The sequence below is a fragment of the Clinocottus analis genome, unplaced genomic scaffold (assembly GCF_023055335.1).
Source record: "Clinocottus analis isolate CAN_PGR_092001 unplaced genomic scaffold, fCliAna1.0.p SCAF_13, whole genome shotgun sequence".
Lineage (NCBI taxonomy): Eukaryota > Metazoa > Chordata > Actinopteri > Perciformes > Cottidae > Clinocottus > Clinocottus analis.
The window spans coordinates 14069650-14085684 of NW_027175854.1; the positions used below are offsets into that span (position 1 = coordinate 14069650).

The 16035-nt window shown below is 48.8% G+C and overlaps 2 protein-coding genes across 3 annotated transcripts; one reads left to right on the forward strand and one right to left on the reverse strand.

The window, feature by feature from the left end:
• Positions 1 to 902: 902 nt before the first annotated feature.
• nadk2 (NAD kinase 2, mitochondrial) lies at positions 903 to 6501 on the forward strand. Its single transcript, XM_068573491.1, has 12 exons — positions 903 to 1729; positions 1839 to 1927; positions 2008 to 2096; positions 2352 to 2433; positions 2572 to 2655; positions 3453 to 3592; positions 3851 to 3944; positions 4028 to 4123; positions 4968 to 5023; positions 5099 to 5152; positions 5257 to 5380; positions 5463 to 6501. Exons 1-12 carry the CDS (start codon positions 1496 to 1498, stop codon positions 5599 to 5601), a joined length of 1281 nt encoding a protein of 426 aa, XP_068429592.1. The 5' UTR covers positions 903 to 1495; the 3' UTR covers positions 5602 to 6501.
• Positions 6502 to 8091: 1590 nt separating this feature from the next.
• On the reverse strand, positions 8092 to 13917 carry skp2 (S-phase kinase-associated protein 2, E3 ubiquitin protein ligase). 2 transcript variants are annotated; one of them, XM_068574420.1, is made up of 10 exons: positions 13785 to 13917; positions 13049 to 13278; positions 12862 to 12973; positions 12137 to 12274; positions 11581 to 11715; positions 11353 to 11451; positions 11138 to 11265; positions 10634 to 10685; positions 8917 to 9024; positions 8092 to 8821 (listed from the first exon to the last, which is right to left on the reverse strand). In XM_068574420.1, the coding sequence occupies exons 1-10, from the start codon at positions 13796 to 13798 to the stop codon at positions 8614 to 8616; spliced, it is 1224 nt and encodes a 407-aa protein (XP_068430521.1). In that variant the 5' UTR covers positions 13799 to 13917; the 3' UTR covers positions 8092 to 8613. The 2 variants fall into 2 exon arrangements, with proteins under 2 accessions (XP_068430521.1, XP_068430520.1); XM_068574419.1 differs by having other exon boundaries at positions 12862 to 12976.
• Positions 13918 to 16035: the final 2118 nt, after the last annotated feature.

Below are 16035 nucleotides of genomic sequence, written 5' to 3' on the forward strand. Positions count from 1 at the left end.
CCCGCCTGCTTGTCTCTGACCCGTGGACTGAGCTGTTTAGGCTCCTTCGCCAACACGCTTCACCTCTGCTCCGGGTCAAAGGCCCAATCTCCACCCTAAACCCTCAAACCCTGAACCCTCAGGGACTCACTGACGTCAGCTGCTAAATGGTTGAGTGTGAGAGTCTGTGAGGGCTTGAGCTGGTGTGAATATGAATGGGACAGCGCTTTACTGCAACATCACGTGACTACATTAAAAATATTGTGTACAATTGTGTATTTATTTTATTCTTTTTATTCACTGGTTCAAACGTCTTACTCATAAGATGAGAAGTCATTTTATATTATTTATTTACTTGTTTTGTCAAAATAAAATGTGTATATATATATATATATATATATATATATATAAATACATATATATACATTTTATATATAAATATATATATATAAATATAAATATATATATATATATATAATATATATATATATATATATATATATATGTGTATGTATATATATATATATATATATATATATATATATATATATATATATATATATATATATATATATATATATATTCCGTTTGCATTCCTCTAATTCATGTGTTTTTATGTTCCATAATGTTGTAAAGGTATTTAATCGGGCTAAATGCCCACGTGCCTCCATTTGAGAGGGGTTTAAAACGGACCTCTCGACCTCCCGGTTGGGGATTAAAACGTACAGAAAATAGTTAACTGAATAAATAAAATACATGTAACGTATTTACCCCGACCAGCTAGAATGGAGAGTATTGTCTGGTGGTCTTGTGTGACCTTTCCGCTCTTTTATGGGACCGTGAACGCATCACGAAACACGAGCTCCGTCGCTCACGTCACGAAGCCTACGTGCAAATTGCGTAGGAACTTACGTACGTCGCTTCACGTTACGTGGCCTACGTCCAGGCTGCGTGGAAACTTACGTACGGTGTGGTCAGTGGCCGCTGCGGTCGCGTGCTCTAGTTCGTGTTTAGAAGTGTTTCGGCGGCAGGTTGGAGGCTGGAAGAGTCTCTCAGTCGGAACTTTGAGAAGAACAGCCGCGAGCGTCACGCTGAGAGGGAAGCGCGAGCGACGCGAAGTTTCGCATGCTCAGCTGGTAACGTAACGCGTTCTTCCGCCCTCTCCAAATACGGATGGGAGGGCACCCAGTGAGCGAAACCCCGTGTGAAGTGTAGAGCTAGACCCCGTGGTGAGCTAGACCCCGTGTGAAGTGGAGAGCTAGACCCCGTGGAGAGCTAGACCCCGTGGAGAGCGAGACCCCGTGGAGAGCGAGACCCCGTGTGAAGTGGAGAGCTAGACCCCGTGTGAAGTGTAGAGCTTGACCTCGACTGCACGCGCTGTGCGCGGGGACTTGGGACCCCCCTATCCTCTCCGTGGGAACAGGACGTGTGTCCGGCGTCTGTGAATGCACAATACAGGACTGACGCGCGCGATAAGCCCTCACTCAGCGCGTGCACCTGGACATGCGCGTGAGTGATGGTGCTGTGTTTACTCAGGATGGGTCGGAACTCAGCGGGGAACCTGCTGCGCCTCGGGACTCGAGCCGTCAGCCTACTGTACGGGAACCCGCTGCGGCGCATGCACACCGCGCAGCCGCGCGCGGGCTTCAAACCGGAGAAAGTAGCCGTCGTTACCAAAACCACGCGGTATGAGTTCGAGCAGCAGCGGTACCTGTACGCAGGCCTGTCCGAGGAGGACCTCACGCAGCTGGTGGGTCAGTCAGTCCTGGAGGAAGACATCAGAGTGTAGTCATGCTTTTGTATTTATCTGTGTGTGTGTGTGTGTGTGTGTGTGTGTGTGTGTGTGTGTGTGTGTGTAGCTGGCTATGAAGGGCTCCAGCTACAGCGGCCTGCTGGAGAGACACAACATCCACACCAGCAACGTGGAGCACGTCGTGAGGAGCCTGCGGTGAGGCCGGGGCCAGCACAGGGAGCTGGGCTTCAGCAGGACTCTGCTCCTAAACATGGTTTGTACTTCCTTCATTGCAGGAAAGAAGGCATCGAGGTCCGAGTGGTGAAGAGAGGAGAGTATGATGAAGAAGTGGTGCGATGGGCAGACACTATCATCTCTGCTGGAGGTAGGACTTCATACTGTCACGCTGATTCATGACAGAAACAGGATGTAGGAATACATGCACGTCATTACAAGACTTGCTGAATTTCTAAATGTGTTCTTTTATGCCTAATATCTTTACCATCTGAATATAAGAGTCTCCGGTGTATAGAATGGACTTTAACTTATTCATCGCAGGGTCAAAGTCCCCCAACAAAAGCTTCGGAAAACACATGCACCTACACAATACAAGTTCTCTAACTGCAGTTTGTTTTGTTAGGTGATGGGACAATGCTCCTGGTTGCCAGTAAGGTTTTAAGCAAGGACAAACCAGTTGTTGGCGTGAACACAGACCCTGAGAGGTAAACACGGAGAAGGGCTTAGAACATACGACCTGATGTGCTGGGGCTCTCAGAAAGCAGTGGTAGTCGTTATGTCATTGGTCCACGTTGGACCTCTTCAACACTTGTGTTCATGACCTTGCTCTCTTTCAATTGAAGGTCAGAAGGTCATCTGTGCTTGCCGGTGTACTACACCCATGCCTTCCCCGAAGCCCTGGGAAAGCTCTGCCGTGGTGAGTTCAGGTGCGTATTTACCCACAAACAATCCTAGCGCTGTTGTAGTGAGCATGCGGCCGTGTCACGTACCTTCAACCAGCCTGTCTCGCCCATTAGTGACAACGTATAAGCTACGTATAAGCTACGTATAAGCTACGTATAAGCTACCTCAAATACTCGTGTAATGTCACGGGCCGTGCTGAAAACCTTCACTGTGTGCCCAGTGCTCTGTCAGTGGCTTGGAGTCCCAGAGGTTTAATGGAGTCTTGTCTGGAAAAGGTCCCTCAGCTCCTAAAGCCCAGGCCGGTGCCTTCAGGCGCTAAATCTGGAGGTCTGACTGCTGCTAGAGGTCCGTGTCAGAGGTTTACGTCTAGGAACACACTCCAGTTTTTCTATCAAAATCATGTGAATAGTTCCTGCCGTAGTTTGATGTCACGTTCAGGTGTCCTCCTGACGCAGACTCACCGGGACAGTGGAGAGGGAAAGTGCTAATGTTCTTATTTTCACTATGTGATGACAACCCTCAATATTATGGATTGCATACATTTAGATTGTTTAGTCTCGAACATGTGAGAAAAGGACAAACTTAAAGGAGCCTTCTGGTTTGTGGCCCTTCGTCACGCTCGGCCCTCAGACTGTAGATGTCTGCGGGGACTCGGGTGGACCTGAGCAATGACTTTTCAGAAGTGTCGAGCTCTTCTCACTGCGGTCACATTAGCCCTCCTAATAGGACTGTTGAAGGTTTCTGGTGGGGCGGTCCTGAGGAGGGGCGTCCTGAGGAGGGGGTCTTGAGGGGTGGTCCTCTTACCCTGTGCTGTGTGCAGGTGGCTGTGGCGTCAGAGGATCCGGGTGCACTTGGAGGGCACCGGCATCAACCCCACCTCTGTGGACCTGCACGAGCAGCAGCTGAGCCTGGAGCAGCACAGCCAAGCTCACCGCATCACTACCATGTACAGCCAGCGGAGTAGGTGTCTGTCTGTCTGTCTGTCTGTCTGTCGTTCTCTCTGGTCTCTCTGCTCTCTGTCCTCTCTCTCTCTCAGCTTCCGGTCTCTTTTCCCAGTGGCTGTTGTTTTCCTTCTTGTTGTTGAGCTGTGTCTCTTCCTGCTGAAGCTCTGACAGCGCTTTGTTCTGTCAGACTGAACTCTAACATCGACATGGACGAGGACATTGTGAACACTACTGCATCTGTTAATGTAGTGTGCATTCTCTTGTTGTACTTCAGAGGCAGGAACACTACACGACAGCTTCTCCAAGACGAGTCTTCTGCCCATCAGAAGCCTGAATGAAATCTTCATCGGAGAGTCTCTGTCCTCCAGGTACCTCGGTCATCCTCACGATGCTCCCCTTGGAAACCTCCGACTGCTTCAAAGCCCTCGCTCACCAACCTCTCGCTCCTCAGGGCGTCCTACTACGAGATCTCTGTGGACGACGGCCCGTGGGAAAAGCAGAAGAGTTCAGGACTCAGCATTTGTACAGGAACAGGATCCAAAGCCTGGTAAATATAATATTTAATGTTTCACTCGTGTCCATTGTTTATTTGAAGTTTGGACATCAGTACCCAAGAGACGGTCTCAGCAGTGTGTGTGTGTGTGTGTGTGTGTGTGTGTGTGTACTCGCTCGACAATAAAAGTGTTCACACGATGAACTAAAGGGGGCGTGGCTTATCGCCGTGAAAAGAGCCTTCTGCTTTATACTTGTTGGGGAAGTCATAAAATCGTGGAAACATCAAACGCCCTCGTGTTTGGATTCATAACACCATCCATAGCCGCACACCGCTCCTCCAGGAACTGCGTCTGGTGTTACGTTACCGTGTCTGCTGTCCACCATAGAAATAATTAGTAGTTCTGCTTTATATTTGTTGTAGAAATTTCACAAACGTGGGAACGTCAAACTCCATGCTGTATGGGTTCATAATATTATCCGTAGTCTGAATGACGGCTGCTCCTTCAGGGGGACCAACAGCAGTTTGAATCAGCGAAGGCAGGACGCCGACGCTTCCCAACGCTGATTGGCTGACGCAGAGTTTGAACATTTCAACTCGTGCCGTGTCAAACATGTTCGTCCCGCGTCATTCACCCGGCGGGAAAAACGCTTTTTTTGCAACCTATCGCGTCTCTTTATTGACTTTCATGTAATCTGGTTGAATGTTTGGTATGAACGCAGCTTCAGTGTTTCCTCAGATGTTAAGAGTGCTTTGATCAGTGACTAGAGATGAAGTCCTCTTGTGGCTCATGGCCCTGACTACAGCTGCTCCAGACCAACCAATGGTGCCATTGACTTCATCAGATCCAATGTCTCCCTAAATTTGCTGACTCATCCATGTTCTCCGTCTTGGTCAGGTCCTATAACATCAACAAACTTACTGAACAAGCTGTGGAGGAGGTTCTACAGATCGGTACGTCTGTCTGCAGGTTGGGATGTTAAAATGTACATGAATCCAGTCTTTAAAGACCACCGTGTACTTTTCCAGGGAAGTCTCAAACGGGTCTGGATGTCCCACTTAATCGTGACATGATTGAAAAGGGTAATGATCAGCCTCCATTTATTCTAGAGCCGTACATATCCTGTCACTGTTTGAAGTGACGTGTGTGTGTGTGTGTGTGTGTGTGTGTGCGTGTGCGTGTGCAGTTACTGATGAATACAACGCGTCTCTGGTGTTCCGTCCCGATGACACACGTTTGCTGTACAGCATCAGGGAGCCCATCGTCAACCGGGTGTTCTCCAGCAGCCGGCAGAGAGGCTTCGCCAGCAGGTCAGTGGTCGGTTGCCCTCCTCTGACTCACAATGTACAAAGCTGTGGCGGAGTTAGTTACAATGTTGTGATGCCGCTTCAGGGTGTCGGTCCGCTCGCGGTGCTGGGACGCCTGCATGGTGGTCGACGGTGGGACTTCATTCGAGTTCAACGACGGCGCCATCGCTACAATCAGCATGAGTGAGGAGGACCAGCTCCGGACGGTTGTCCTCGAACACTGAGACGAGTCCACGTCCCCGCAGAGCTTTGAGCCTGACAGAAGGCTCTCATTGTTACCATGGTTTTATTAAATTTGTACAAAATAAGTATTTTCAAATCACATTTTTTTCCTCTGTGTGCGTGAAAATATAGATATAGATCACCAGATTTCCAGAAGTGTAATTGGTGCTTGCTTTAACGGGTTCTGTGGTGAACTGTCTCACTAAAGATATTTTTGTAATGTTGCTTGTGTTTGGATCTAGCTGTTTGAATCATTTGGAGGAATGAACTGCAATAAACGCTTCACGGGGCCATGAACTGTGTTTAGAGTTCTGTTGGACCCTCTCAGGACCCGAAGCCCAGCCAGAGCGCATATGAAGTGAAACCAGGCTGAACCGTGCACACAGCATGCTCTGTGGGCTGCACGGGGGTTAGCGGCCAGCTAGCACAGTGGTTAGCGGATAGCTAGCACAGTGGTTAGCGGATAGCTAGCTAGCTAGCTAGCTAGCACTGTTGCCTCCCAACGAGAGATGCGGCCCTTCTGGAGTTTGCACATTCTCCCCAGGGTTCCCTCCACGTTCTCCCTGTCAGCGTGGGTTCCCTCCACGTTCTCCCTGTCAGCGTGGGTTCCCTCCACATTCTCCCTGTCAGCGTGGGTTCCCTCCACGTTCTCCCTGTCAGCGTGGGTTCCCTCCACGTTCTCCCTGTCAGCGTGGGTTCCCTCCACGTTCTCCCTGTCAGCGTTGGTTCCCTCCACGTTCTCCCTGTCAGCGTGGGTTCCCTCCACGTTCTCCCCGTGGCATCGTGGGTTCCCTCCACGTTCTCCCTGTCAGCGTGGGTTGTAATAGGCAGCGGTCATCAGCATCATGTGTCGGTGTGGATGTTTTGTTTTTTCAACCCAATAAAGTGGAATGGGAACTAGAGCTTATCTGAAGTCATTCCTGCCTCTTTCACCCTCGTAGCCGAGTGCCTGCTGCAGCGTCAACTGAGAGGTCGAGCAGCTCGAGCCTCCTGAAAGAGTTGACTCTGGAAGCCAGAGCCATAACCCTTTGGGCATGTCACATGATCTATGACCTCATCTCTCAAGTCAACATTGTTGTCAATGTGTGTGGCATCAGAAGTGTCATTGTGTACAGTGTGATTATAGTGTCATGTTAAAACGGTTGCACATTAGTCATTGTGGCCCCGCCCTCTTCCTCAGCACTCTTGACAGGTTATAACTACTTTATCATTTAGTGTGTAATGACAAGCAATGAGCTACTGCCTACATGTATTGGGGTAACACTGCTCAACATATTTCATAACGCACATTACACACAGAGAGCGTGTGGTCTGCCACAGGAACATGTTGGAACCCTCCCATCACCCATTTCACAAAGAAGGACATGGACATGTCGGGAAGCATTCCAGTAGCTTATCTATATGTTTGTACCAAAGCGGCTGCAAAGCACTGGACAAGCTGTTTATTCATTTGGGGGAAGCAGACAATGTAGTTTGAGTCATGAATGCTGATGATTCAATATTGTGACATTCAGCTGCTGGCCCCGACTGTCTCCTGCTACCCAGCGGGTGAAGTAAGTAGTGAACACGTCACCATTTGTCTCAGTAAATATATTCATGACACGTTCACCAGATGTCCCTAACATCCCAAGTGATCAGACGTACAAATAAAAGAAAACTAAGTTACGTGTAATTAAATGGAATGACAGGGAAAGAGTGTTGAACGCGCTGACTGAAATGTAATAATACTATTATAAATACTTGGTACAAAAGTCTTGTTTGTTCAAGACGCTTCCTGTATGAGAAACTAGTCTCATGCAGCACTCAGCTCATTTTCATATCAATATCTCCTTTAGAAGCATATTTACTGAGCCAAGTGGTGACTGAACACTTACTTTACACACTGTATATTAGTGACTGAACACTTATCTCCACAAGACATTTTGACTGAGCATGGGTGTACATAATGCATGACGGTTGATTTCCACTTTTGAATAGAACTGTTTTTAATAACACTTGTGCTTTTCCTACTCTGAACAAGAACAGGCCTTTCACAGCAGACATTTTGACTGAATGGGAGTTTTGTCTTGACAAATCAAAAAGCACAGATGAGAGTTTGTGTCTGGGTGAATAAACGCTCAGATTTAGTGTGTTGTTCCTGAGCTGCTTGTATTTAAAGTAACTTCAGCCTCTGACAGCAAGACCTGGCGATGCCCCAGCATTAACCATCTCATGGTGTCATATCTAATATATCATGTGAAGGCACATCCTCTACTTTTAAAGCTTCTTAAGACTTGCATTTTGATTGCCGCTCAAGGAGCTACCGATGCTAACAGAAACACTCATGCTCCTTGTATACATGCCTCATTTATGTAATTAACATTAGTTTAGTTAAGAGTTTATCAGTTGTGTGTATGCATGTAACTATAAGGAGGCCAGTGTGTGCCGTATATAGCGTACACGGTTGACAGCAGCACAGTGATTAAAGCGTGGACACGCCCACACGGGGCAGCTGGGTAGTCACTGGTTTAATCTCATCTCTCATTTGAATGATATAAAGTTCATACAGCAGACACAAGGTGTGCAGTGACAAAGAGTTCCTCATAAAAGCCTGCATACAGGAATACATCATTGTATGCTCATAAAAACCATCCGTTCACACATTATTACAGCTCAAAGACATTTCTGTCATCAGTATTATTCCAATGTCTCAGGGATACATCTGCTAATTAAGTCTTATATACCGTGTTTCCCTTACAACATATTTTTAAATTAACACATTAGAACCTAAAACAGATTCAAAAATCCATTAAAATGTTTGTAAACACATTCCAACAGGAAGTGGCCCCAACATCAAGCTCTGACCTCCCTAAATAAAATATCGTCTACAAGCGTGCGTGTCCAGTGCCGAGCGGCCCGGTCCGGGGTCTTCAGCCAACTAAACGCCCCCGAGCAGAAACAAACGTGGCGCCATTGAACTCGGGGGGCAAACCCTCGGCTGCAGGAACGACTCGGCTTCAGACAGACGGAGCGGGTTACTGTTGGAACCTCAGGCGACACTTCCTGTTCCACAGGAAGCAGCCGGTGGGCCTGGAGGCGGGCGTGGGCCGGGCGATGCTGGAGAACGGCCTGGAGTTGATGGAAACGCGAGGCATCTCCTTCTTCAGAGAGGACAGGTGGCTGCCGCTCACGATGCCAAACACGTCCAGCAGGCTCAGCACGGGCAGCGACTTATCCAGGTCTCTGAAACAGGTCGGGTCAGGTTTAGACCATCACAGACACAAGAGGGTCAGACCAGCACAGACACAAGAGGGTCAGGGTAAGACCATCAGACTCACGTCAGAGCGGCGAGGTGGATGTGGTAGCAGCGACTCAGGGACAGATGCATCAGGTCCTTCAGCTGCCGGAGGACCGGGAGGCTGTCTGCCATCAGCAGCGTGCTGTCACTGGAACACGTGAGCTACATGTTAGCGCTGGGACCAGCTCATTAGATCTCAGACCTGGTTGTGCCTCAGAGGGATTTTGTCTTAACCTTCCTCTTGTGTTTTTAGGTTTTAAATGCATAAAAGAACCACATAAATGATATATCACACTCAATAGTTAAACATTAAGATCTTCAAGAAAACGTCTGTAACTCGACCTCTATATTTTAGTTGCACACAACCACACTTGGTCTGACACCTGCTCTCTGCAACTGGGTGCTGAACTCCCTCTCAGCTGACCCCAATCAGTCAGAGTACATCTGACACAAGAACTGTGAGCACAGGGACCCCCCAGGGACGTGTACCGAGACCATTGCTGTTCAGCCTCCACACACCCACACACACACGACTGTGTGGCCTCCCAGGGAAACACCAGCATCATCAAGTTTGTGGATGATACTCCGGTCATTTGAATGATCACTGGTGGGGCTGAGACGGCGTACAGAAGAGAGGTGGAGGAACTTGTGGCCTGGTGCCAGGATAATAATCTTTCCTTGAATGCAAACAAGACCAAGGAGATGATTATGGACCCAAGGAGGAAGAGGGTGCAGCACACTCCACTTTACAGGAGGTGGGACAGAGGTGGAGAGGGTGAAAACCTTTAAACTCCAGATCAGTAAGGACCTCACCTGATCTCACAACACCCTGCAGAACATTAAAAAAGGCCCAGCAGCGACTGCATTTCCTAAGAAGGCTGAGGAAATCTGGCATGCCACCCAAGATTCTCAGCACTGCAGGACAGGAAGGCACTGCAGCCTGTGATAAAAGTGCACAGGACATCTCAGGTGCAGCCTTCCCCTCTGAGACATTTAGTCCACCAGAGTGACCAGGAGAGCACAGCGCATCATCAGGGACACAACTACTGTTTCACAATTACTGTGAAACTAGTGATGTGAATCAAGAAAAAGTCACGTGCACAGAGTGCCTCGTGTCTGCGCCACATCGCAACACAACTCATTTATTTAACCACTATAGACCCCAGTATGACCAATGAGTGAGGGCTAACGCTAAAGCGAACACACTGAACCTCCGTCCATGTGCAACGTCAGAGACGAGCATAACCGAGCCTGCAATGTGACAGCGTATCCGTCCCCCTCCCAAAGGGACGTCACAGCGGTCGAGTATTTGTATTTTTGAGTAATTCATATTTTGCACTTTATTTTTTGGAAACATTTTATTCATATTTTGATGCAAATACATGTACATTTGAATATTAGCCAGAAATTAGCCAGAATTCAACACAGTAACGGAAGTAGAAGCAGTGTTCTTGTTCATTTAAAATGTTAAAGTGCAATAAAAAGATGTTTCTAAAATGAAATAATTGCGATAATCGTGATCTAAATATTGATCAAAATCATCGTGATTATGATTTTGGCCATAATCGAGCAGCCCTAGCTTCTACCCAAGCAGAATAATCTTTTCATTGTACGAATAACTGTAAAACATCTGATGATGACGTAGTGACGCTCTGAATCCCAACAGGTGGCTGACAAGTCAAATTAAAAAACGGACCCCCAGAGACGCCCGACATGATCAGTCCATTAACAGAAAATCTATAAAATGACAATCTCACCTTAAATCTAGCGTTTGAATGCGGGGGCACCGGCTCACCAGCAGCTTCACGTCTGGAAGACAAAGTGGACAGAGGAAGGTTAAGAGGCTGTAAGGACAGAAGGAAAGGAGGACCAAGAGCCTGTACCGCTGATGCAGCTCTGCTAAGAGTGCGGGCTGATGTGAGGAACTCCTTGGTGGAGACCGACAGTTTCAGTAAGAGAGTTTCCAGCCAAATTAAATGGTTTCCAGGATATTCAACATGTTTCTTCATAATGAATGTATACAGGGCTTGTGTAGAAGCAGTGAAGCAGTCCATGAACATAGCTATTGTACACCCTGTGGCGGTTTACAGCATACTGCATGCATCAGCTGTACGCCGTCACATTAAGACTCATTTGGTCCCTGCTGCACCCGTACGCTATGCTTTTTTGATCTCACGCCAACCCTGCTCCATAGATGAAGACAGTGCTGCCGCCATGACCGAGCACAGGATGAACTGTTCAGCACCAACACTCCCACTCACCGTCCAGCGTGAGGTTCTCTCTGTAGCCGCTGAGGTTGAGGTGAGTCACACGAGAGCTCACACAGCCAACTACACTCTTCACATGATCATTGCTGAAGTCACACCATGCGATGTTCAGCTGCTCTATCCTAAAAGGGAAGACCACACATTAGTAAAACTGCAGAGATGAAGGACGAATGGAAAGCAGCTGTTTGGAGAACACGACTGAAGCAGACCTGCAGCAGGACTGCAGCAGCACCGCCAGAGCCGGAGCAGAGACGCCAGAGCAGCCGCTCAGGTTGAGCTGCAGCAGGTTTGTGTTCTGAGACAGAGAGCTGAGCCACAAACAAGACAATATTACACATTTGATGGATAGGTGTGTGTCTATATATGATTCACTGCCTCTCATTTAGGTTGATTTAATTGACATTTGTATTAATGATGCTTTCATGTTGAACACATACCTGGCGATGGCGTCTGAGAGCTGCAGCCCCTCCAGGCTCAGATACTCCAGCTGCCTGCAGTGACAGATGATGCTCTCCAGGGACGAGAGAGGGATGATGGAGCTGGACAGGTCCATTACAGTTATCTGCAGAGGGCTGCAAAGGAAAGGAGTGTGTGTGAACAGTGTGCACTGTTGGTCTACGCATTAACAGACTTGTCAATCACACAAGTTTAAAATGTGAATCTTAATTGAACTAGGACAATTTTTATCATTTTAAATGACACAATCATTTCGCCAAACGAGCTGTCAATGTAGTTTTTAATAACTTTACTCAAACAGTGAAAGGGTGCATTTGTTGGGGACTATGTTCAGCAGCGAATGAATCCACACATCTCACTCTAGCAGGGCGGTGTGTGTGTGTATGAAGGAACACGTCTCCAGCGCAACAGTGAGGCTCATTGCTGTGTTAAAGGAGCTCTATGGACAGGAAGTAGAGACAATGTCTGATAATCAGGTTCCCGGGGGAACCAAACCGGCCCCCGAGCAGCCTGGCGGCGTCCCGCTGCTGAACTCACCCTGTGACGAGTAGCTCCTCTATGAAGGAGCGAGGGCAGCGCAGCATACGGACTCCAGTCTTCAGCACCTGCTGCAGCGCTGGACCCATGTGGGTCAGGCCCTCCAGGTCCACGCTGTGCCACAGAGACTCATCGAACCTGGAACACAAGTTCACGGACGTCAGGAAAAGCTTTAGTCCAGAGTTGGAAACTTTAAACCTGATCTAGAGACGGAAAGCATTGCACCCGTTGGCACAACCGCCAAACGAGTCAAACTACACAGATGCATCAGCACAGAGCTACAGCGGCCGTCCACCCTCAGGTTACTCCTGTGTGGGGTCAATCACTCCAGACCCGGACTTATGTTTTGTGTTCCTTAACTAACCGCGTGAAAGAGAATGAACTAATGATTAGAAGGATCTGAGCGCTGCGCTCGTCATTCATTCAGAGTTATAAAGAATAAGAAGGATGTGTGCGACTGTGGCTCAGTGGTTAGCATGCCCATACTTTAAATCAGAGGGTCGGTGGTCCGAACTCCGGCTCCGCTAGTCCACGGCATTGTGTCCTTGAGCGAGACACTTAACCCTGAAGTGCTCCCTGTGCAAAAGTGCAGGTTGCTTTGTCTAAAAGAGTCAGCTAAGTAAATGTAATGAATAAAGAATGAAAGTGACGGGTGGAGGAGTGAACACAACAATGGAAGCACAGGAGAGAGGCGGTGTCGGGGACCGTGAGTGACGATGACTCACGCTAGGCGCCGCCAGCGATGGCACACGGTGGACATCCTGAGCAGGTCCTGCAGAGGGATGTAGAAGAGGATCCGGAGGATCAGCTCGTCAGGCAGGTGGTCCCATGAAAGGTCTGCTGAGGAAGAGCAGCACAGTGACAAAGGTGCCAGCTCCAAACTCACAACTGCTCAAAGGAGTCTGGGCTTACATGACAGGGCCTCCCTCTTCCTGCGGGACCTCCTGGCCAGGACGAACCGCTGCTCGTTCTCTTTGCCCTTGCTGCTGAGCCGCTGGTGCTGGAGCAGCGGGGCCCGCTGCTGGACGAGCTCTGTCGGGGTGCACTCCATGTCCGGGCCGTCACTGAGGCCTCCTCGAGCTTTGCGCTTGTGGGTCCTCTTGGCCTGGAGGCTCAGGCTGGGCAGGTCCTGCAGTGGCATGCTGGAGGAGGAAGGAGAAACCAACCCGGGTTACAAGTGGCGCACCAAAGAGGACGCAACAGACCGGCCTCCCGTTAGCTTCCCCCTGCCGCCATGTTGATGCGGCGCGACCGCGCAAAACTACAAACAAGCGCAAATACGTCGTCTCCTCCATCTCAAAGACGCACGCAGAGTTAGCCCGGGCTAACCCTAGTCCGGGCTAACTCTGCACCAGGAGGAGGTCCACGTAGACCTGCAGAGGCCTGACTCAAGTGAAAGCGCGGCATTGACTGCTCGTTTAAACTAAAGCTGCTCACAATGGCGATCACAAGCGCTACAAGACCCGACGGGAGCAGACCGGGAGCACGGAGCCGCGTCTGCTCCCGTCGGGTCTCGTGGTGCGACGTTTTGAGACATTAGCGGTATTTTGTAATAATTGAAGCGCGATGTGAAGCGCGAGAAGCGTTGGCGGAGAAGAGAGCCGAGTGTTCACGAGACTGCGTCAGGTCTCGTGCACGTGTCCCGTACCTATGCTGCGGCATCTCCTCCGGGTCAAGCCGAGTCGGTACCGTGTTGGGTGAGTCCGGGAGCTTCTTCCGCTGCTGCCCTCCGACCACCGAGACTCTTTAAACTCACCGCCAAGCAGCGAGGCGCCCCGTCGTCACACGTCAGCGACGTAACCGCGCCGTACGTCACACGTCACCGCGCCGTACGTAGTGACGTGTCGGTCGCGAACGAAACGGGTCTGCTAGCCGGCTCCTGATTGGGAGCCGCTTCGCGCGCGCGCTCTCGAACGGGAGGCAGGGAGACGGGTCACGAAAGAGAGAGAGTTAGACTGGAAAGTGATATTATAAATCTAAAATGTCTGTAGATGCTTTTCATATTCATGCCTAGTGAAGTTCAGGTTAGCGAGGTCAGTAAACACAGTTATGCAGCTGTCGTGTCTAGAAAAGTCCGGTTCTCAAGGGAACTTTAGTTACACGCCTGCACTCAACACACACACCTGTTTATCGGGACGTTGACACTAGAGAAGCAGATCTTTTCTGTGAGAAAAGATGAGAACACGGGATTCTCCTCCTCTTGACATTTTAGAGCCAATTAAATGTTGCTTTGCTTATGATATGTTAGTGACGGAAAACCGTGTATTAAAGAGCCGAATTTCCGGCTGTTCTGGATGTTGTTGTGGACGGTCAACCTGCGTTGACTGGACGACACCCTGCCTCTGCAACTGCAGCGCTTGTTGCTTTGCCTGTGATCGAGGAAATAAATTACGAGAACATGAGAAGTTGTTGATCTGAATCCTTCTGGAGGCGACACCAGGCTTCCAGTAAATATACATGCTAACACTTTGGTAAAACAAGTAGAGAAAATGAGTGTAAACAGGAAACGCAGCCAAATCTGGACACATTTCCATTACATTGATCAAACTAAGGCAGAATGGAGAGTCTGCAAGACTAAAATCTTGTATCGAGCTGGCTCCACAAACAACCTGCACAGGCTCGTGAGAACTGTTCATCCAACAGTGCAATTGGAAGAAAAAAGACAAGCAAGTGAACCTGATATTAATGAATATGCCAGAATGTCTACTGCAACTGTAACTCAATCCAGTGTATGCAATTCCAAGTAGGAAAACACTCCCAAGCAATCATCCCAGGCCTGTATGACAGACAACATGCTTCACTGCAAGAGAGGGTTAAAAAAGCCACAGCAGTTTGTCTAACAACTGACACCTAGGCATCCCGTCCCACCACATCCTGCTGCTCAGTTACAAGTCACTTTGTTGAAAGTTACAAAATGGTGTCCTGTCTTCTGGATTGTTTTGAGTCCAGTGGCAGACGCTTCTGACAACTTAGCAAAGGAGCTGCTCAAAGTGGCTAAAGAGTGGTTTGCTGTGTTGGTGACAACGCAGCAAACATATTAAAACCCTGAAGCGGATTCTGGAGTCCAAGGATGCAGTCATACCCTCTTATGAGTGCATCCGTTGATCCTCTGAGCCCAGAGGAATGGAGATACTGCAGGAGATCTGCACTGCTCTGGAGCCATGCGAGCAGTCACTGTGGAGATCAGTGCAGACAGGTGGAGTGAACACGTTATCACATTATTGCTATTAGTGCTAGTGTCAGTTGTTGCATTATTGATATGAAAAGCGAATTAGACATGACCAGAAGTAATAATATATACTGCTAAATAAAACGAAGCATCATGTTAACACTTATTGTTTACTCCTTTTAGGAACCACAGGGAGAGTTAATGGCTGCTCTCTGAGCATCCTGGACAGGAAGTTCCATAGAATACAACACTGTTCCCAGAATGCACCGTTCTTGACTCAAGAAGCCGGCCTTCAATGACAACAGAGCGGTTGATGAAGCTCTTCAGAGAGTAACTGCAGCAGCAAGACCCAGCCAGCCGACTTCACCGCCAAAGGGCCAAGAGGAAGACGAGGCAACAGAGCGTGAACAAGAGGAGCCACAAGCGTCTGCTGTTTGGAGAAAGAGCAAGTGGAGACACCACAAGAAGGAATCCTTCAGCTGATTCGATTCTGGAAGTGAGATCCGACCTTGAGGAGCCCCTTTTCCAGAGAAGTGCAGACCCACTGAGCTGGTGGGAGGCCAAGGCTTCAGTGTCCCCACACCTGACTCATGAGGTGGCAGAGAGACTGGGCCTTGTAGCGGTTCAGCCCCTCAAAGAGAAGCTCCTCCAACAGGTATACACGGACACGTGCGCGAGACCTGACGCAGTGTATAAATAAAAGCGTATTTATATAATAAACATTTGATAT

Bases quoted from the DNA above. Each gene is read 5' to 3' on its own strand.
- nadk2 (XM_068573491.1), top strand. From the start codon at position 1,496: ATGGTGCTGTGTTTACTCAGGATGGGTCGGAACTCAGCGGGGAACCTG. The intron at 2,097-2,351 runs GTAGGACTTCAT...TTGTTTTGTTAG, and splicing joins CACTATCATCTCTGCTGGAG to GTGATGGGACAATGCTCCTG. The intron at 2,656-3,452 runs GTGCGTATTTAC...TGCTGTGTGCAG, and splicing joins CTCTGCCGTGGTGAGTTCAG to GTGGCTGTGGCGTCAGAGGA.
- skp2 (XM_068574419.1), bottom strand. The intron at 12,977-13,048 runs GTAAGCCCAGAC...GCTCTTCCTCAG, and splicing joins GAAGAGGGAGGCCCTGTCAT to CAGACCTTTCATGGGACCAC. The intron at 8,822-8,916 runs GTGAGTCTGATG...GACCTGTTTCAG, and splicing joins ATCCACCTCGCCGCTCTGAC to AGACCTGGATAAGTCGCTGC.